General features: G+C 51.2%; 2 protein-coding genes across 5 annotated transcripts in view; one reads left to right on the forward strand and one right to left on the reverse strand.

Annotated features, from left to right (window-relative positions):
• Positions 1-8,285, forward strand: part of ZNF385C (zinc finger protein 385C) — a 39,308-nt gene extending 31,023 nt beyond the window's left edge. The window contains exons 2-9 of one of the 4 annotated variants that reach the window (XM_039873495.1): positions 64-212; positions 2,021-2,131; positions 3,545-3,710; positions 4,809-4,847; positions 5,012-5,344; positions 5,871-6,067; positions 6,396-6,506; positions 6,989-8,285. In XM_039873495.1, coding sequence (XP_039729429.1) covers positions 64-212; positions 2,021-2,131; positions 3,545-3,710; positions 4,809-4,847; positions 5,012-5,344; positions 5,871-6,067; positions 6,396-6,506; positions 6,989-7,225 — 1,343 coding nt within the window. In that variant the 3' untranslated portion in view covers positions 7,226-8,285. Of the gene's footprint in view, positions 1-63; positions 213-2,020; positions 2,132-3,544; positions 3,711-4,808; positions 4,848-5,008; positions 5,345-5,870; positions 6,068-6,395; positions 6,507-6,988 lie in introns of all 4 variants that reach the window. The other 3 variants (XM_039873493.1, XM_039873496.1, XM_039873497.1) reach the window with 3 other exon arrangements.
• A 67-nt stretch (positions 8,286-8,352) lies between these two features.
• NKIRAS2 (NFKB inhibitor interacting Ras like 2) lies at positions 8,353-12,793 on the reverse strand. Its single transcript, XM_039873506.1, has 4 exons — positions 12,646-12,793; positions 11,274-11,381; positions 10,626-10,867; positions 8,353-9,996 (listed from the first exon to the last, which is right to left on the reverse strand). The coding sequence occupies exons 2-4, from the start codon at positions 11,365-11,367 to the stop codon at positions 9,757-9,759; spliced, it is 576 nt and encodes a 191-aa protein (XP_039729440.1). The 5' UTR covers positions 11,368-11,381; positions 12,646-12,793; the 3' UTR covers positions 8,353-9,756.
• Between the last annotated feature and the right edge of the window lie 760 nt (positions 12,794-13,553).

Raw genomic sequence — 13,553 nt, forward strand, 5'->3', positions numbered from 1 at the left:
TGTAGAGGTAGGCGAGAGCCCTGTGGCTCCTCGTGTCAGACCCTGCCCTTCTTCCTCCTGCAGCAGGCCCAGCTTCCAGTGCCCCCAGCCCCCTGCTGGCCTCCCTGCCCCTGCCTGCCAGGCCTCTGCAGCCCTCGCTGGACTTCAAGCACTTGCTCACCTTCCACTTCAATGGCGCTGCCCCGCTCAGTCTCTTCCCCAACTTCAGCACGGTACGGGCTGGGCTGACGGGTGGGGCATGCAGCTGAGCTAAGGGTGGGCAGGGAGGGTGGGCTCAGAGGGCCAGTTCTCAGAAGCTGGCTTAGCCAGCTCATTGTCCCCCAACATTCCCAAGTGACTAGGCACTCCCCAGACTGCTGGGCCCAGCTACCTGGGCTAAGGAGGGAGGATTGTGTCCCCCCTACCCCAGTAACAACTGCTGGGCCTATTGGGTCTGTACTGTAGATTTCACTTGAGTTTCGGTGCAAAGACTTCTATCGATGATTTATGTATGCCGTTGTGCATTCAGGTGTGCCTTCCTGTTTTAGTTTGTGTCTCTATAGGTCTTTGTTGGTGTCCAGTGCGTGTGTGTTTGTAAACAACTCTTTGTGCCTGGTCATGTAAGTAACATGTGTGCCTGTGTATCTGAGAGGTGTTTTGTGTCTTTGTGTCAACTATATATGTGTTTGGTGTATGTCTGACCTCTGAGTGAGGGTTTTGTGTGAGTGTGCATTTGTCTGGTTGTGCCATTTGTGCGCGTGTGAGTGTGTATCTTTCTGCATGTCTCTGTAACCTGTAATTGCCTGTAAGCTTATGTGCTATCTGTCTGTATACCAGTCCATGTATTTCCATGTGTGCAGGTGTAGTGAGCATGAGTTTGATTTCACTGCATGAGCTATAAGGAGCCCCCCTTTTTTAATTTTGAAAGATCAAATGTAATCATTGACAAGCCCTATCCCATCCTTACAAGATGTTGGGAAATTCAGTCTCAGTCACCCTGAGGAATCCCTTCCTTCCCGCCCTCCAGGTCCTCAGAGGTCCTCAGGAGCCTGAGACATTTGGGGAGGGTCCTCTGGTCTTTGGTTTCTGCTGTCACTTACTGATGTGCTTACTATTCAAGTGCATGGTCCCTCAAGAGCAGGTGAAACCGCTGTTGTCCTCATCACTGGAGTCTCCGCAGGCCTTTCTCTGAGGTTCTGTCTCCTGCCGCCCCTGCCCTGGGCTCTAAGAGGGTTAGAACCTCTTTCTGTTCTCATGGTTTTCTGGAACCATGCTTTTCTCTTAAAGCCTCTGTTTTCTTCTCAGGAAGGCTTGGAAAGTTCCTCTTAACAAGCAAGCCCAGACAGTTTATGCTTTCGGCCCAACAATCCAGGCCCTTGAGAAAAGGGAGCATAAAGGCTTGGTTTGATAGAAGAAAAATATTTAAAATAAGGAAAAGAAAAAGACACAAATTAATACTCCCAAGAAATGATTCTATTACTCGGAGAACGCTCTATCCTCCACTTGCTGCCGCCTACCCTCTTCTGGCCCCCCACCTCTCCCTGGCCATGACCCTCACTCTCCTCAGGCCCTGTGACAGTATCACAGCTCATGAGATAAGGCTGACCTTCCCCAGCCCACAGTGCAAGGCTGGGTTATGGGAGAGGAAATTCCAACAGAGAGACTCTTGGTTCCTTCTCTGCTTCTCCCGGCCCCCAACTCTCTGTCCTAATAATTGTGATTCTTGTGAATGAGAAAAAAACAGACCACAGGGATGGCAAGAAATGCCCAGGTGATCACCAGAACATGGTTCTATCTCTCAAGATCATGGAAGTCACCCTGGCCACCTCCTGCCTCCACGCAGAAGCCCAGGCTAACAGATAAAGTCTGCCAGGGAAATGGTTGTTTCTTTTTCTGTGTCTAACATCACAAGGATGGGAAAGTTCTTCGTAGGGGCTGACCACTGCCCTCCTCAATAATCTTTAGTTTTTAGAATTTTGTGCTGCCCCCACCCTTTACGATTCAACTTCAGAGTTATTGTGCCCTCCCACACCCTTCACAGATGGACCCTGTCCAGAAAGCTGTCATCAGCCACACGTTTGGGGTCCCCTCCCCTCTGAAGAAGAAACTCTTCATTTCCTGTAACATCTGTCACCTGAGGTTCAACTCAGCGGTGAGAGGAAGTAGTGGAAACAGGCTGGGGATGGGGCTGGGAGTGGAGAGGGCTGTAGACTTGGTTTTGGGGGCTCTCCTGGAGGAATAGGGGTGGCAAAGGGATTGTGGTCTGTATTTTTCATCCCTGGTTGCAGAAGAAGCACGCCTGGTCGTTTATACATCCATCCTCTTCTCTCTCCAGTCATTTGCCCCTTTCCTCTCAAGTCCCTCTGGGACTCTGTTTCCCTCCCCTATGTCTCTGTCTTGTGTTCTGGATCTTTCCAAGATCCAAGAGAGAAGACTGCCCTTCCTTTCTCACCCTGGGTCCCAGGGGCCACCCCATCAGCTCCTGGTTTGGAGCTGAGTTCTTAAAGCACCTGAGAGCTTACAGAATATGATCATGCCCATCATCTTAATTAGTTCTCATGATACATCTGTGAGATCGATAGAGGCACTGTTACCATCCCCACTTTTCAGATGAGGAAACTGAGCCTCAGAGAGGTTAAATGACTTGCCTGAGGCCACACAGCTGGTAAGTAGCAGAGCTGGGATTTGAACCCAGACCGAGCTGACCCCAAAGCCCACATACTTTCTACCACAGCCTGCCCCTAGATAGTGGAGGAGCCTCATTCTGGCCTCCCAGGGAAGATTTACCTTCTGTCTGGGCAACTCGGGTTTGCGCAGATGCTCTCAGCAGACCTGCTCTGACGAAAGCATCCAGGGAGTGGCTGCGGGGCCTGTCTTTCCTGTGTTTGGGAGCAACAAGCAGAGACCTGTGGTTGAGGGAGGAAGGACATTTCCAGACCAGATTTGGGGGGCGCCTCCAGGCTTTCAGGTTACATGAGTTGTGGACAAACTGGACATAGAGACTTCACTCTGAGGGAAGGATCATGTCTTCTTCATGCTGGGCCCCTGGCAAAGTGCTTGGCAAATAGCTAACGCTCGATAACTATTTGTTGAAAAAAGGAACACAGGGGTGAATGCTCTAGGGTGAGGACTGCTTTGTTCCCTCCATTTGTGCATTTATAAACTTGGTCACTAACATTCATTAAGCACCACTGTATGTACGAGGCTCTTATCATTCAGGTTCTCATTTCATTCCCACAATCCCGTGAGGTCATTAGAAAGTTTATGGATGAGGAAACTGAGGCCCAGAGAGGTGAGGTGAAGTGCCCAAAGATGCACTGCTACTAAGTGGCCGATTCAGAATTCAAAACCACAGGCTGCTTGCCTGGGAGATCATGTATGAGAATATGTTCTATAAACCTCAGGGCCACATATATACTGTAATGATGATGGCAATGACAACGATTCGTCTCTCATGTGGCCCGAGCCCTGCCTCCCTCTGACCTGCCCCCTGCCCAGCACCAACTCATCAACGGAGCATGTGAACACAGTGAATGAATGGTGACCCCATGCCCTCCCCTCCCAGAACCAGGCCGAAGCCCATTATAAAGGCCACAAACACGCCAGAAAACTCAAGGCTGTCGAAGCCGCCAAGAGCAAGCAGAGGCCCCAAACCCTGGCCCAGGATGGGACGCCGGTGTCCCCAACCCCAGCTGTGGCCAGTGGAGCCCCTGCAGAGATTCAGAGCAAAGGTCAGTCTTGAACTCTTTTCCCAGCTCCCCACTCCAAATCTGGTTTCTGACAAGGGACTGAGAAATTTCTGCTTATTATTTTTGCTTGTGTTGGAGTATTCCTACACAGAGAAAAAGGCACACACAAGTGGAAAGCCCAGTGAATTTTCTTGTCTGAATATACCGAGATCAAGAAACATCTCTCAAGCACCCAGAAGCCCTCCTCTGGCCCCTTCCAGTACTGCCTTGTTGTATTAACTTCCTAGGGCTGCTGTAATGAATGACCACAAATTGGGTGGCTGGAAACAACGGAAGCTTATTTTCTCATATTTCTCATATTCTGGAGGTCAGAAGTTTGAAATCAGGGTGTAGACAGGGTTGGTTCTTTCATGGGGACTCAGAGGGAGAATCTGTCCCATGCCTCTCTTCTGGCTTCTGGTGGTTGCCAGGAATCCTTGGCGTTCTCTGCCTTGTGGATGCCTTGTTCCCATCTCCGCCTGCATCTTCATATTTCATTCTCCCATGTGTCTCTCTGTGTCTTCGCATGGTCTTCTTATAAGGATCCCAGTCAGTGGATTGGGGCCCACCCTAATCCAGTATGACATCATCTTAACTAATTACATCTGCAAAGACCTTATTTGCAAAATAAGGTCACATTCTGAGGTTACCAATGGACATGAATTTTGGGGTGACACCATTCAACCACCTACACCCCTCTCCCCAGGATACCTACAATCTGGATTTTTCTCAGCATAGATCAGTTTCACTTGGTTTTGGTAAATCATATAGTATGTAGGCTTTTGTGTGACTTTTGTTCATCTTTCATGAACATTCATCAGTATCATAAGATTCTTCCAGGTTGTTGCATGTAGCTATAGTTTATCTCTTTCCATTGCTGTGTAGTATTCCATTGCATGACTACATGACTATATTTTAAAACTCTATTCTCCTATTGATAGACATTTAAATAGTTTCCAGTTTTATGGTATTATGAATAGGGCTCTATGAACATTTTAGTACTTTTTAGTGATTTCCACTTATGTAACAGTTAGCTAATAACTAGAATATCAGGACTGCGAGGGCTTTCTGAGATCACTCTGTCCAACTTTATGATTTCAGATGGGGAAACTGAGGACCAAAGAGGCCCAAGTCTGCTCAGTGAGTTGGTTGGGAGAGTGGGGTCTGGAATTCAGTGGCGGTCATCCCTGCACTAGTGACTCTTCCACTCTGCCATGCCACCCCCAATATACCAGTACTTAAAATCATGGTCTCCAGAAACGTCTCAGGCCTCACTTACCCGATGCCTTTCATCTCCCCAGAAGTTCCTGCAGCCCCTCCTCCTGGCCACCCACTCCAGCCACCACTGACTCTCAATCCAACGCCCAGGGAGCCAGCCTGCTCAGACCTCTTGGATGCTGGCTCTTCTTCTTCTTCTTCCTCTTCCTCTTCCTCTTCTTCTTCTTCTTCTTCTTCTTCCTCCTCCTGCCCACCTTCCTCCCCAGAGCCTGGGAGAGAAGCACCAGGGCCTGAGCCGGCGGCAGCTGCTGTGGGAAGTGGTGTGAGTGGGGAACGCAGGAGTGAGAAGGGGCGCCTCTACTGCCCCACGTGTAAGGTGACGGTGAACTCCGCCTCCCAGCTTCAGGCTCACAATACAGGTCAGTGTGCCCCATCAACTGAAGTCTGGGGAAGGAGACAGACAGGGAGGCTGCCACTCAGCAGATGTGGGCAGGCTAAAGGTTCTGGGCACTTTGCTCAAGGGCTTGGTGACAAAGGTGTTGTGCTCAGCTGTTATTGGGTGGGCACTTCAGGTCCTCCTGCTAATGCTTGAGGAGGGAAGAGAAGCAAGAACTGAAGGATCACTCCAGAGAAGACAGGGACACCTTCTTCATCTCTCCTTAGGTCAGACCCAGAGGAAGGAATTAGGATGAGGGAAGGGAAGCTGACCAGTTACACTGCAAGAAGGCCTTCCTTGGGGGAGGTTGGCTTGAAATGAGAGAGGGATCTTGCAGGGATGGGAGGACCTTGCGGGGATGGGAAAATCTCATGTGGCTGGCAGGGAGTGGATGTGCTGAGCAGCCTTGAGGCTAAAGGGACAACCAAACTGACTTAGTTTGGAGGGGTCTCCATGGCCCTTGCAGCCCCTCTTCGGTGCTGACAGGCTGTCTTCCTTCCTCCTTCCAGGAGCCAAGCACCGGTGGATGGTGGAAGGTCAGCAAGGGGCTCCCCGCAGGGGCCGGAGTCGCCCAGTGCCCCGAGGAGGAGCTGGACACAAGGCCAAGAGAGTGACTGGGGGCCGGGGGACCCGGCAGGGGCCCAGTCCCCCTTTTCACTGTGCCATTTGTCAGCTCCAGGTCAATTCAGAGACCCAACTCAAGCAGGTGGGAGAAGGGAGGCTGGGATTGGGGGTGAAGCAGGGGTAAGAGGGTAGGACCAGTGCCAGGGGAGGAGATAGCTTGAGAAGAGGTTTGTAGAGCAGAGCCAGAGGGAACAGATGGAGGAAGAGGAATGAGGCTAGTGGGAAACTGGGCTCCTGGAGGTCAAAGGCCGATTCTTACCTCCCCTTCCCAGGGCCACTCCAGGTGATGCCCAGTAAATTTAAGTGTGTGAACTGTGGGTAGAAAGGGGTGAGCTAGTCGAGGGTGATGAGGTAGTTGGGGGTCCTTGGGCCTCCTCATCTTGTTCCCAGTCTGTCTGTCTGTCCATTAGCACCTGAGCAGCAGGAGACACAAAGACCGCCTGGCCGGGAAACCCCCCAAGCCCTCCAGCCAGCACAGCAAGCTGCAGAAGCACGCAGCGCTGGCTGTGAGTATCCTCAAGGTATCTGTCTCCAGGCAACAGTGCTGGGACCCTGGTCAAGATTGGGGGTGGGGGGAGCGGGAGCTAGCCGGGATTGGGGGAGGAATAAAGCCACCCCTCTCCTAGGCTGCCTGGGCAGATAAAGAGCTGGGGTTGTGTTTTTGGCTGTCTTGGGATCTGCCCAGAGGAATTTCCGGGGAGGTGGGCCTGGGTAGGAATCTCAGGGGCAAGAGCAAGGGGTGGGCGTGCATCTCCTAGAAACCATCTCTACCCCCACCCCGCACAGCCTCCTCCCTTGGCCCATCCTGATTCTCCTCCCTCTGGGCAGGAAGACAGGTGGTGGAGAAAGCCCTTCGGAATGAATGTTGGGGTGGGGAGGATTTAGGTTTGGAACCCTAAAAGGCACGTTTTTCCTGCAGCAAAAAGCCCAAGGACGGAGCCCAGGGAGGGAGGATTTTCTGGGGTTAGAGCACTGTGTCCAGTCCTCTCTCTCTTCTTTGCAGTCTAAACTGGCCTTGCAGAAGCAACTCACCAAGACGCTGGCAGCCCGCTTCCTGCCCAGCCCAATCCCCACAGCGGCCGCTGCCATCTGTGCCCTGCCAGGGCCCCTCGCCCTCAGGCCTGCCCCCACAGCAGCCACCACCCTCTTCCCAGCTCCGATCCTGGGCCCAGCTCTGTTCCGCACCCCAGCAGGAGCCGTCCGCCCTGCCACAGGACCCATCCTCTTCGCCCCCTATTAGCCCTCCTGGGGAGGCCAGGGCTGACTTCCCAGCAGCCACTCTCCCCATTCTCCTCTCCCTGAGATGCCTCGGTTCTTACATCCCACGGGGGACTGCCTTTTATAGCCTAGGAGTTCTTGAACAATCTAGGAAGAGCTGGGCTAGCTTTAAGGGCCGCTGCCCTTTGCTCCAACTGGACTGGGGATCAACTAATATCCCCCTAGCCCAAGGGCCAAGCCCACTCTCATTTCCCAGGCCTTCTAGGGCTAGTTCTGGGCTCCCCTGCATTTCCTGGCCTGATTTATGGGGAGCAAATAGAAATCCCAAAGATCTATGCAAAATCCTAGCCCAGCCCCATGGTGCTATTTTTCCCACTCAAGACCTAAACTTGCATGGCCAGGGGCCCTAGAAATCTTAACTTCTACCCTGGGGATGTCTGTGACCTCTACTTCCATGCCCTGGGGAGGCCCTCCCTGCCTCACTGAATTCTGTGGAGAGTGACTGGAGCTGAGAGATGGGCTCTCAAGCTGGAGTGAGTTCAAGGCTATCTGGAAAAAGAGACCATGGGGGTGTGGTGGACTGGAAGAGAAAGGGAGCAGTGCCAAGGTGGAGCAAAGCCATGGCAGGGGCCGGTGCTGAAAGCTTTAGGGGTCTTCATCTGCTCCAACGGAATTGGGCTAGGACAGGGGTGGTGGTGATGTTCTGGCTGGACCCAGTTTTAATAGAGGAAGTGACCAGTCCTCTCTTAGCCTTTTGATTCCTTCTGAACCCCAGCTCTGGGGTGGGGGTACTGGGTCTCTCTCAGACTACGGGCCCAGCTAAACTGAATCCCCCCAGGGCTCCCAAATGAAGAGCTTTCTCCTCTAATTCTTCACCCCAAACTGTTCCCTGGAACTAAATTCAGCTTTTCTTCCTCCCAACCAGCACCCTAAGCCCCCCTCACTGTGAAGCTGAGTGCTGGGATCCAGTCTGATAACTCTAAAAGAGCCATGTTCACGCTGTCAAGGTTAATGTCACAACCTCCATCCCACCCCAGCACTACCCCCCCTCACCCCAATATGGGACTTTGCCAGTGTATCCACCTGTATCTATTTTTTAAGATATTTCCAATGGGAGAACAAGGAAAAGGGGGGGGAGGAGAGGGAAACTTTTTGATAACAGTTGTGGTTTTATTGTGTCCGATGCATCAATAAATGAACTTTAAGCCCGAGCCTGTATACGCCCTAACTTGACTCACCCTATCCTGGGCCACCTTCCCCTGTTCACTTCTCCTGTTTGGGGGAGAAGAGGCATGTATTAGAGGTCGCCTGGCTATAAGGGCTCACCTATGGTAGCTGTCTCCATTAGAAGCAGCACAAAGCAGACACAGAAAGTTGTGGGTCATAAGCTCACTTTATAGCATGGTGAGAGTGTAACCACCCTTCTGAGCCCCAACAGATCCGTCAGCTTCCGAGAAGCTATTTGTTTGCCTTGTTCTGTTCAGGCATCTGAGGTAAGAAGGGCTAGAGAAGCACCTTGTCCAGCCTTAACCATGGCAGCATACTAATTTATAACAGGTAATTTATAAATAAAGTCCAGCTCTTAGCTGGAAACAACCACAAGAAGGGGTGAAGACCAGCCCCCATGGGTGAGGTTCCCCATTGGGCACTGAGCAGTCGTTCTGTCAACTAGAGCAGATAGTGCACTCCTGCCCCATAGTGGTTGGTGGAAAGCAGTGTTTCAGCCTCTAGGGCTGGTAGGCATAGCACCTTGGAAGAGGGAGAAGCAAACGGTAGTCATAACCGGCCCGAAGCCATGAGCATTATGAAATCACAGGGCTGGAGAGGATCTAGAAGTTCATCTAAGCAACTCCTGTCACTTTACAGATGAGAAAACTGAAGCCCAGAGAGGGAAAAGGCTTGCTGGGTCACAAAGCCCACTGGCGACAGCCCTGTCATCATTCCATTCCACCTCAACTAATAAGGCCCATCTGCTCCCTGAGCAGGAATAGGAAGTGAAACAATTGGGGGAAGAGGTCAAATAGAAAATCACACTTCCCAGGAGGCTGGCTTCCAGCCAAGGTAGAGAGAGACAAGAGAAAGGTCAAGGTGCTGGATGAGGAGGCACCCCTAATACCAGCATGCACACACACACACGATACCTGGACACCCTTTCCCTAGAGTCCAGGCTGTTGCCATACGCACGTGTGTGTGTGTATGTCATCGACAGAGGCTCAGAGACATGGGACCCCTGTGACTGAAACCAGACCCTAGACTGGGCACTTCTGCATGGTAACTATGCTTCCCATCCAGGATGGGTTGAAAGGACACTGACTCACAACTGCCCCTGGTCACAGCGGGGCAGATATGATGAAAGCAGGGATGGAGAAAGAGGTTGGGGGTGCTAACCTAGATTACTTGCACTTCCCGGAGTTGGGAGGAAACAAAAGTGTCCCGAGCCTGGGACAGCCCAGCTGCCAGGCCTAGCAGGGGGTCCCCTTTCCCCTCAACCCCTCTTCCAAAGCCTCAGAAGCTGGACTGAGGCTGGGAAGGTGAAGAAGGGATGGAAGCTCCTCAGCCATCCAAGGAGCCACTGCCCTTGTTCTTGCGGCTGAGGGGGAAGGCAGACTTGCTTTGGGGCTGGGTCATCTTGCTGGCCAGGTAGACGAAGGGCTCCAGGAGGGAGCGGCGGTCAGCCACCGATACCTCCCACAGCTTCACCTTCTCCGACTTGGCCCAATGCTGAGCCACATCTGGGTCCACACGCCGCTGCTCCTGCAGGTCACACTTGTTACCGAGGACCACGATGGTGACCTAGGGAAGAGGGACAGAGTCGAGGTCTGTGGATGTTCCATGGACCTCGGGAATTAGTGTGAGGGCTCCTGTGACCATGCAGGAGTCCTAGGAAAAGGAAAGTCTCAGGGCTGATGTCTCATCTCTTTCTGCATTAGAAACCACAGACTAAGGAGAGGGAAAATGGTTGCTTTTTCCTCTCCTTCCTCTGTTCAAATCCTGGCCTCCCTCTGATTCTCCCTCCACAGTTCCATTATAAGCCCTGTATCACCCATGACTGCTCATGACTAGCATTCAGTCAGTTTCTGGCTAACCAACTGATGAGGAAGCATTCCCAGAATACCTGCAGCTTAAGGGGGCATTTGAGAGTAGAAGGGCCTTCACGGCTTATAGCGCAGAACCATTATAAGAAAAGACTAGTGAGTGTTTCATGTGTTAGGTCAGGGATCTCTTAACCTGAAGAGAAACCTCTATAGTTGAGCTGCCTCAACGTGAAGCCATCTCTAGGGATAAAGACACCCTCCAGTGGCCTCCACTCCCCCTCTAGCTCTTAACGCACCTCCTGACAAATGAATGAAAAACAGAGCCATGCTAAGCATCCCAAAGCCAGCCCAGGGCCTACTCTCTCACCGCTGGGCTCCCACACACACCTCCTTCTTGTCCTTGGATTTGTCGATTTCCTTCTTGAGCAGCTCCACACGCTGAAAGGACTCTCGGCTGTCTGTGCTGTAGACCAGGACGTAGCCGTCAGTGCAGGAGAAGCAGTGTCGGGGCAGCTCGGCCCCATCTCGGAGCCCCCGGGTGTCGTAGAAACGCACCTGCTCCCGCACCCCCCGGTCGGTCTCAATGGAGCCCACGTAGATGTCCTCCTGCGTCTCAATCATCTCAGAACCTGAGATGAAATGAAGAGAAAACTTGTTTGTCAGGAAGAGGGAGATGGGACATGTAAGTGATTGAGCATATCCCGACAGGCTGACCAAACAGGGAGAGAGAGAGGAATGTGGCGACTGAAGAGAGAGGGCGAGACAGTCCAGCAGGACTGGAAGGGTTTGGGGAACAGACATTAATCTCGTGTTCATACCATTTAAAGCAAGTGTGACCTGGGAGCTTTTCCTCCTTGTCTCAGATATTGGGCTTCCTTCCTCCAGATCTCAGTGTAGCAGGGCTTAGGGGCCTGATTTTATCTTTGGGGTGCAATAACCACTAGGAGCAGCTTTCGGCCTCCATGTGTTGTCATCAGATACTACTCCTTATTCTTCAACTTCTTCCATCATTCCCCAGCTCCCAACAACACTCACCTACTACATGGTTCCCGTACAGGAGCTGCTCCAGGATTGACGTTTTGCCCACAGATGCCTGGCCACACACGACCACCTTGCAGCTTTTCCCCATCCTTAGCCTTCAACCCTGAAAAACAGAAGTACACTGGGTGAGGTGGGATCAAAACAAAGGTCAGACCTCCCATAACTGAGAGTCCGAGTTCTGAACTGCACGCATTGCCTCTGGGATTCACCACCCCCTACTCTAATCAGGGTATATGTCAGAATTATATGACTATGCCCACCACTGGACAGGGGGCTGTTTCTTATTCATCTTTGTTATTCCCAGCACCTGGCCAGTAACTGGCACAGTGCAGATGCTCAGTAAATTTTGCCATGTAGGGGGAAGACAGTCGCTAATTTAAATGAATCACTGGCCACGTTCCTCTATGTACACAGGACGCGGAGATAGATTAGATAGATGATAGATAGATAGATAGATAGATAGATAGATAGATAGATAGATAGATAGATATAGATAGATAGATAGATAGATAGATAGATAGAGATAGATGATAGACAAAGGTGTAATTATGTACACACACGCACAAACACATCTTTATTAGTTGTTTCTCTAGAGAACGCCGACTGATACAAGGAGAATAGGAAATGAATACACTCATTTTACAGAAGAGGGCCATGGTCTAGAGAAGTAAAGTGAACTGACAAAGCTCAAGGAGGACCAGTTGCTGAAGGGGACTCAGGCTCAGCTTCCTCCTTTTAACCATGACCCCATGGAGAAATAAGCAATAATATTATTTTGTGTGGCTCTGTCTTAAGCTCCTCTTCCTGGGGAGAGTGAACAAAGGAGAATATTTTGCTTTCCTGTATGACTTATCAAAACAACAATTAATTTCCTCTACTTTCTAGTCAAGTCCATGGTTAAGATACAGATCATCAGGTGAGAAAGGAGGAAGGAACCTAAAGGAAAAAAGGCTCCAGAAAAGAGGCAATTTTTGCTGCCCTTGAACTGACAGATCCAGATGAGACAGCTCAGACACAGAAACTCCTGCTCCAAAGAGGTCTCAGAGATTTCCTCGAAGGTATCACAACGCAAGTTTCCCGTAAGAAGCTCCAGATTCTCCCAGAGAGCAGAGATACCGAGATCACTCCCAAAAGGAGTCCCAAACAGAAACCTCTCCGGAGTAAACTCCTAATACAGATCCACCTCCCTTTGCCAGAAAGGCCCCTTATAGTGGGCCCCCGCAATTAACGGATACCCCAAGAAAACATCCGGCGGTGCCTCCGCCATAGATTTCCAGAGGGGACCCCCAGAGGGAATCAAAAGCAGTAAAGATCTGCCACAGGCAGCCCTGATGCGGTGGCCAATCCCGGCCTCCCAGCTCCGTACCTCCCGGGGTCCTCGCAGAACCCCGGCCGGGCCCCCGGGACCAGCGGAGGAGCAGCACGGCCGTCCTTCCGGGTCAATCCGTGCTGGGTCGGGGCGCACCCCCAGCTTCCGTCCCGCAAGACGAATTCCGGAGATGGAGAGAAGGTGCCGCCGGCACAGCGCCCCCAGAGACCGGCGGGGCAAATGACGGCTGGGAAGGGGCTGCTGGTACGCAGGATCACACAGTTCTAGGCTCCCTGCATGCAGCTGGGGTGCCGTTCTGGTTTATATGATACTCAAATGTTCTTTAACTAAAGGTTACTATAGTACAGTAACACTTCATTTATTCAAGCGTTTGTTCATTAAGTGTCTTCTGAGCACCTACTCTGTTCTAGTTACATGACCACATACCTAGAAAAGTGGGCTAATTAGACATGGTAGCTGCCCATTAGAATATCATTGTCTAGAGAAGCTAGACATCTAAACTAACAATTACAGTACAACATGGTAAGAATTATTACAGAGGTGCTATGGGAGCACAGCAGAGGGGCATTTAACTTAAGGGCTGTGGGCATTACAGAGCACTTCCTGGAGGAGGTCATGTCTGTATTGAGTTTTGAAAGGCTTGGGAGGAAAAGGTGGAGAAAGCATAACAAGAATCATGGCATTTTCTGGAACTACAAGTACTTGGGTTCAATACTGAGGGTAGAAAGGAGTCATAAAAGCTTCGTGTAGGCCAAAGAGTTCAAACTGTGTCCTTAACAGCAGTGGAAAGCTGAAGATTTTAGTGAGAAGACATGATCGATTTTTAAGGTCATGCTGGCAGAAGACTGAAGATTGGAGAAAGATGAGACTGGGGAACGAACCACTTAGGAGACTTTGGTAGTATTCCAAGTTTTTAAAAAATGAAAGCCTGAGTTGGGATGAAA

Source organism: Pteropus medius, unplaced genomic scaffold (genome assembly GCF_902729225.1).
Source record: "Pteropus medius unplaced genomic scaffold, Ma_sr-lr_union100, whole genome shotgun sequence".
NCBI lineage: Eukaryota > Metazoa > Chordata > Mammalia > Chiroptera > Pteropodidae > Pteropus > Pteropus medius.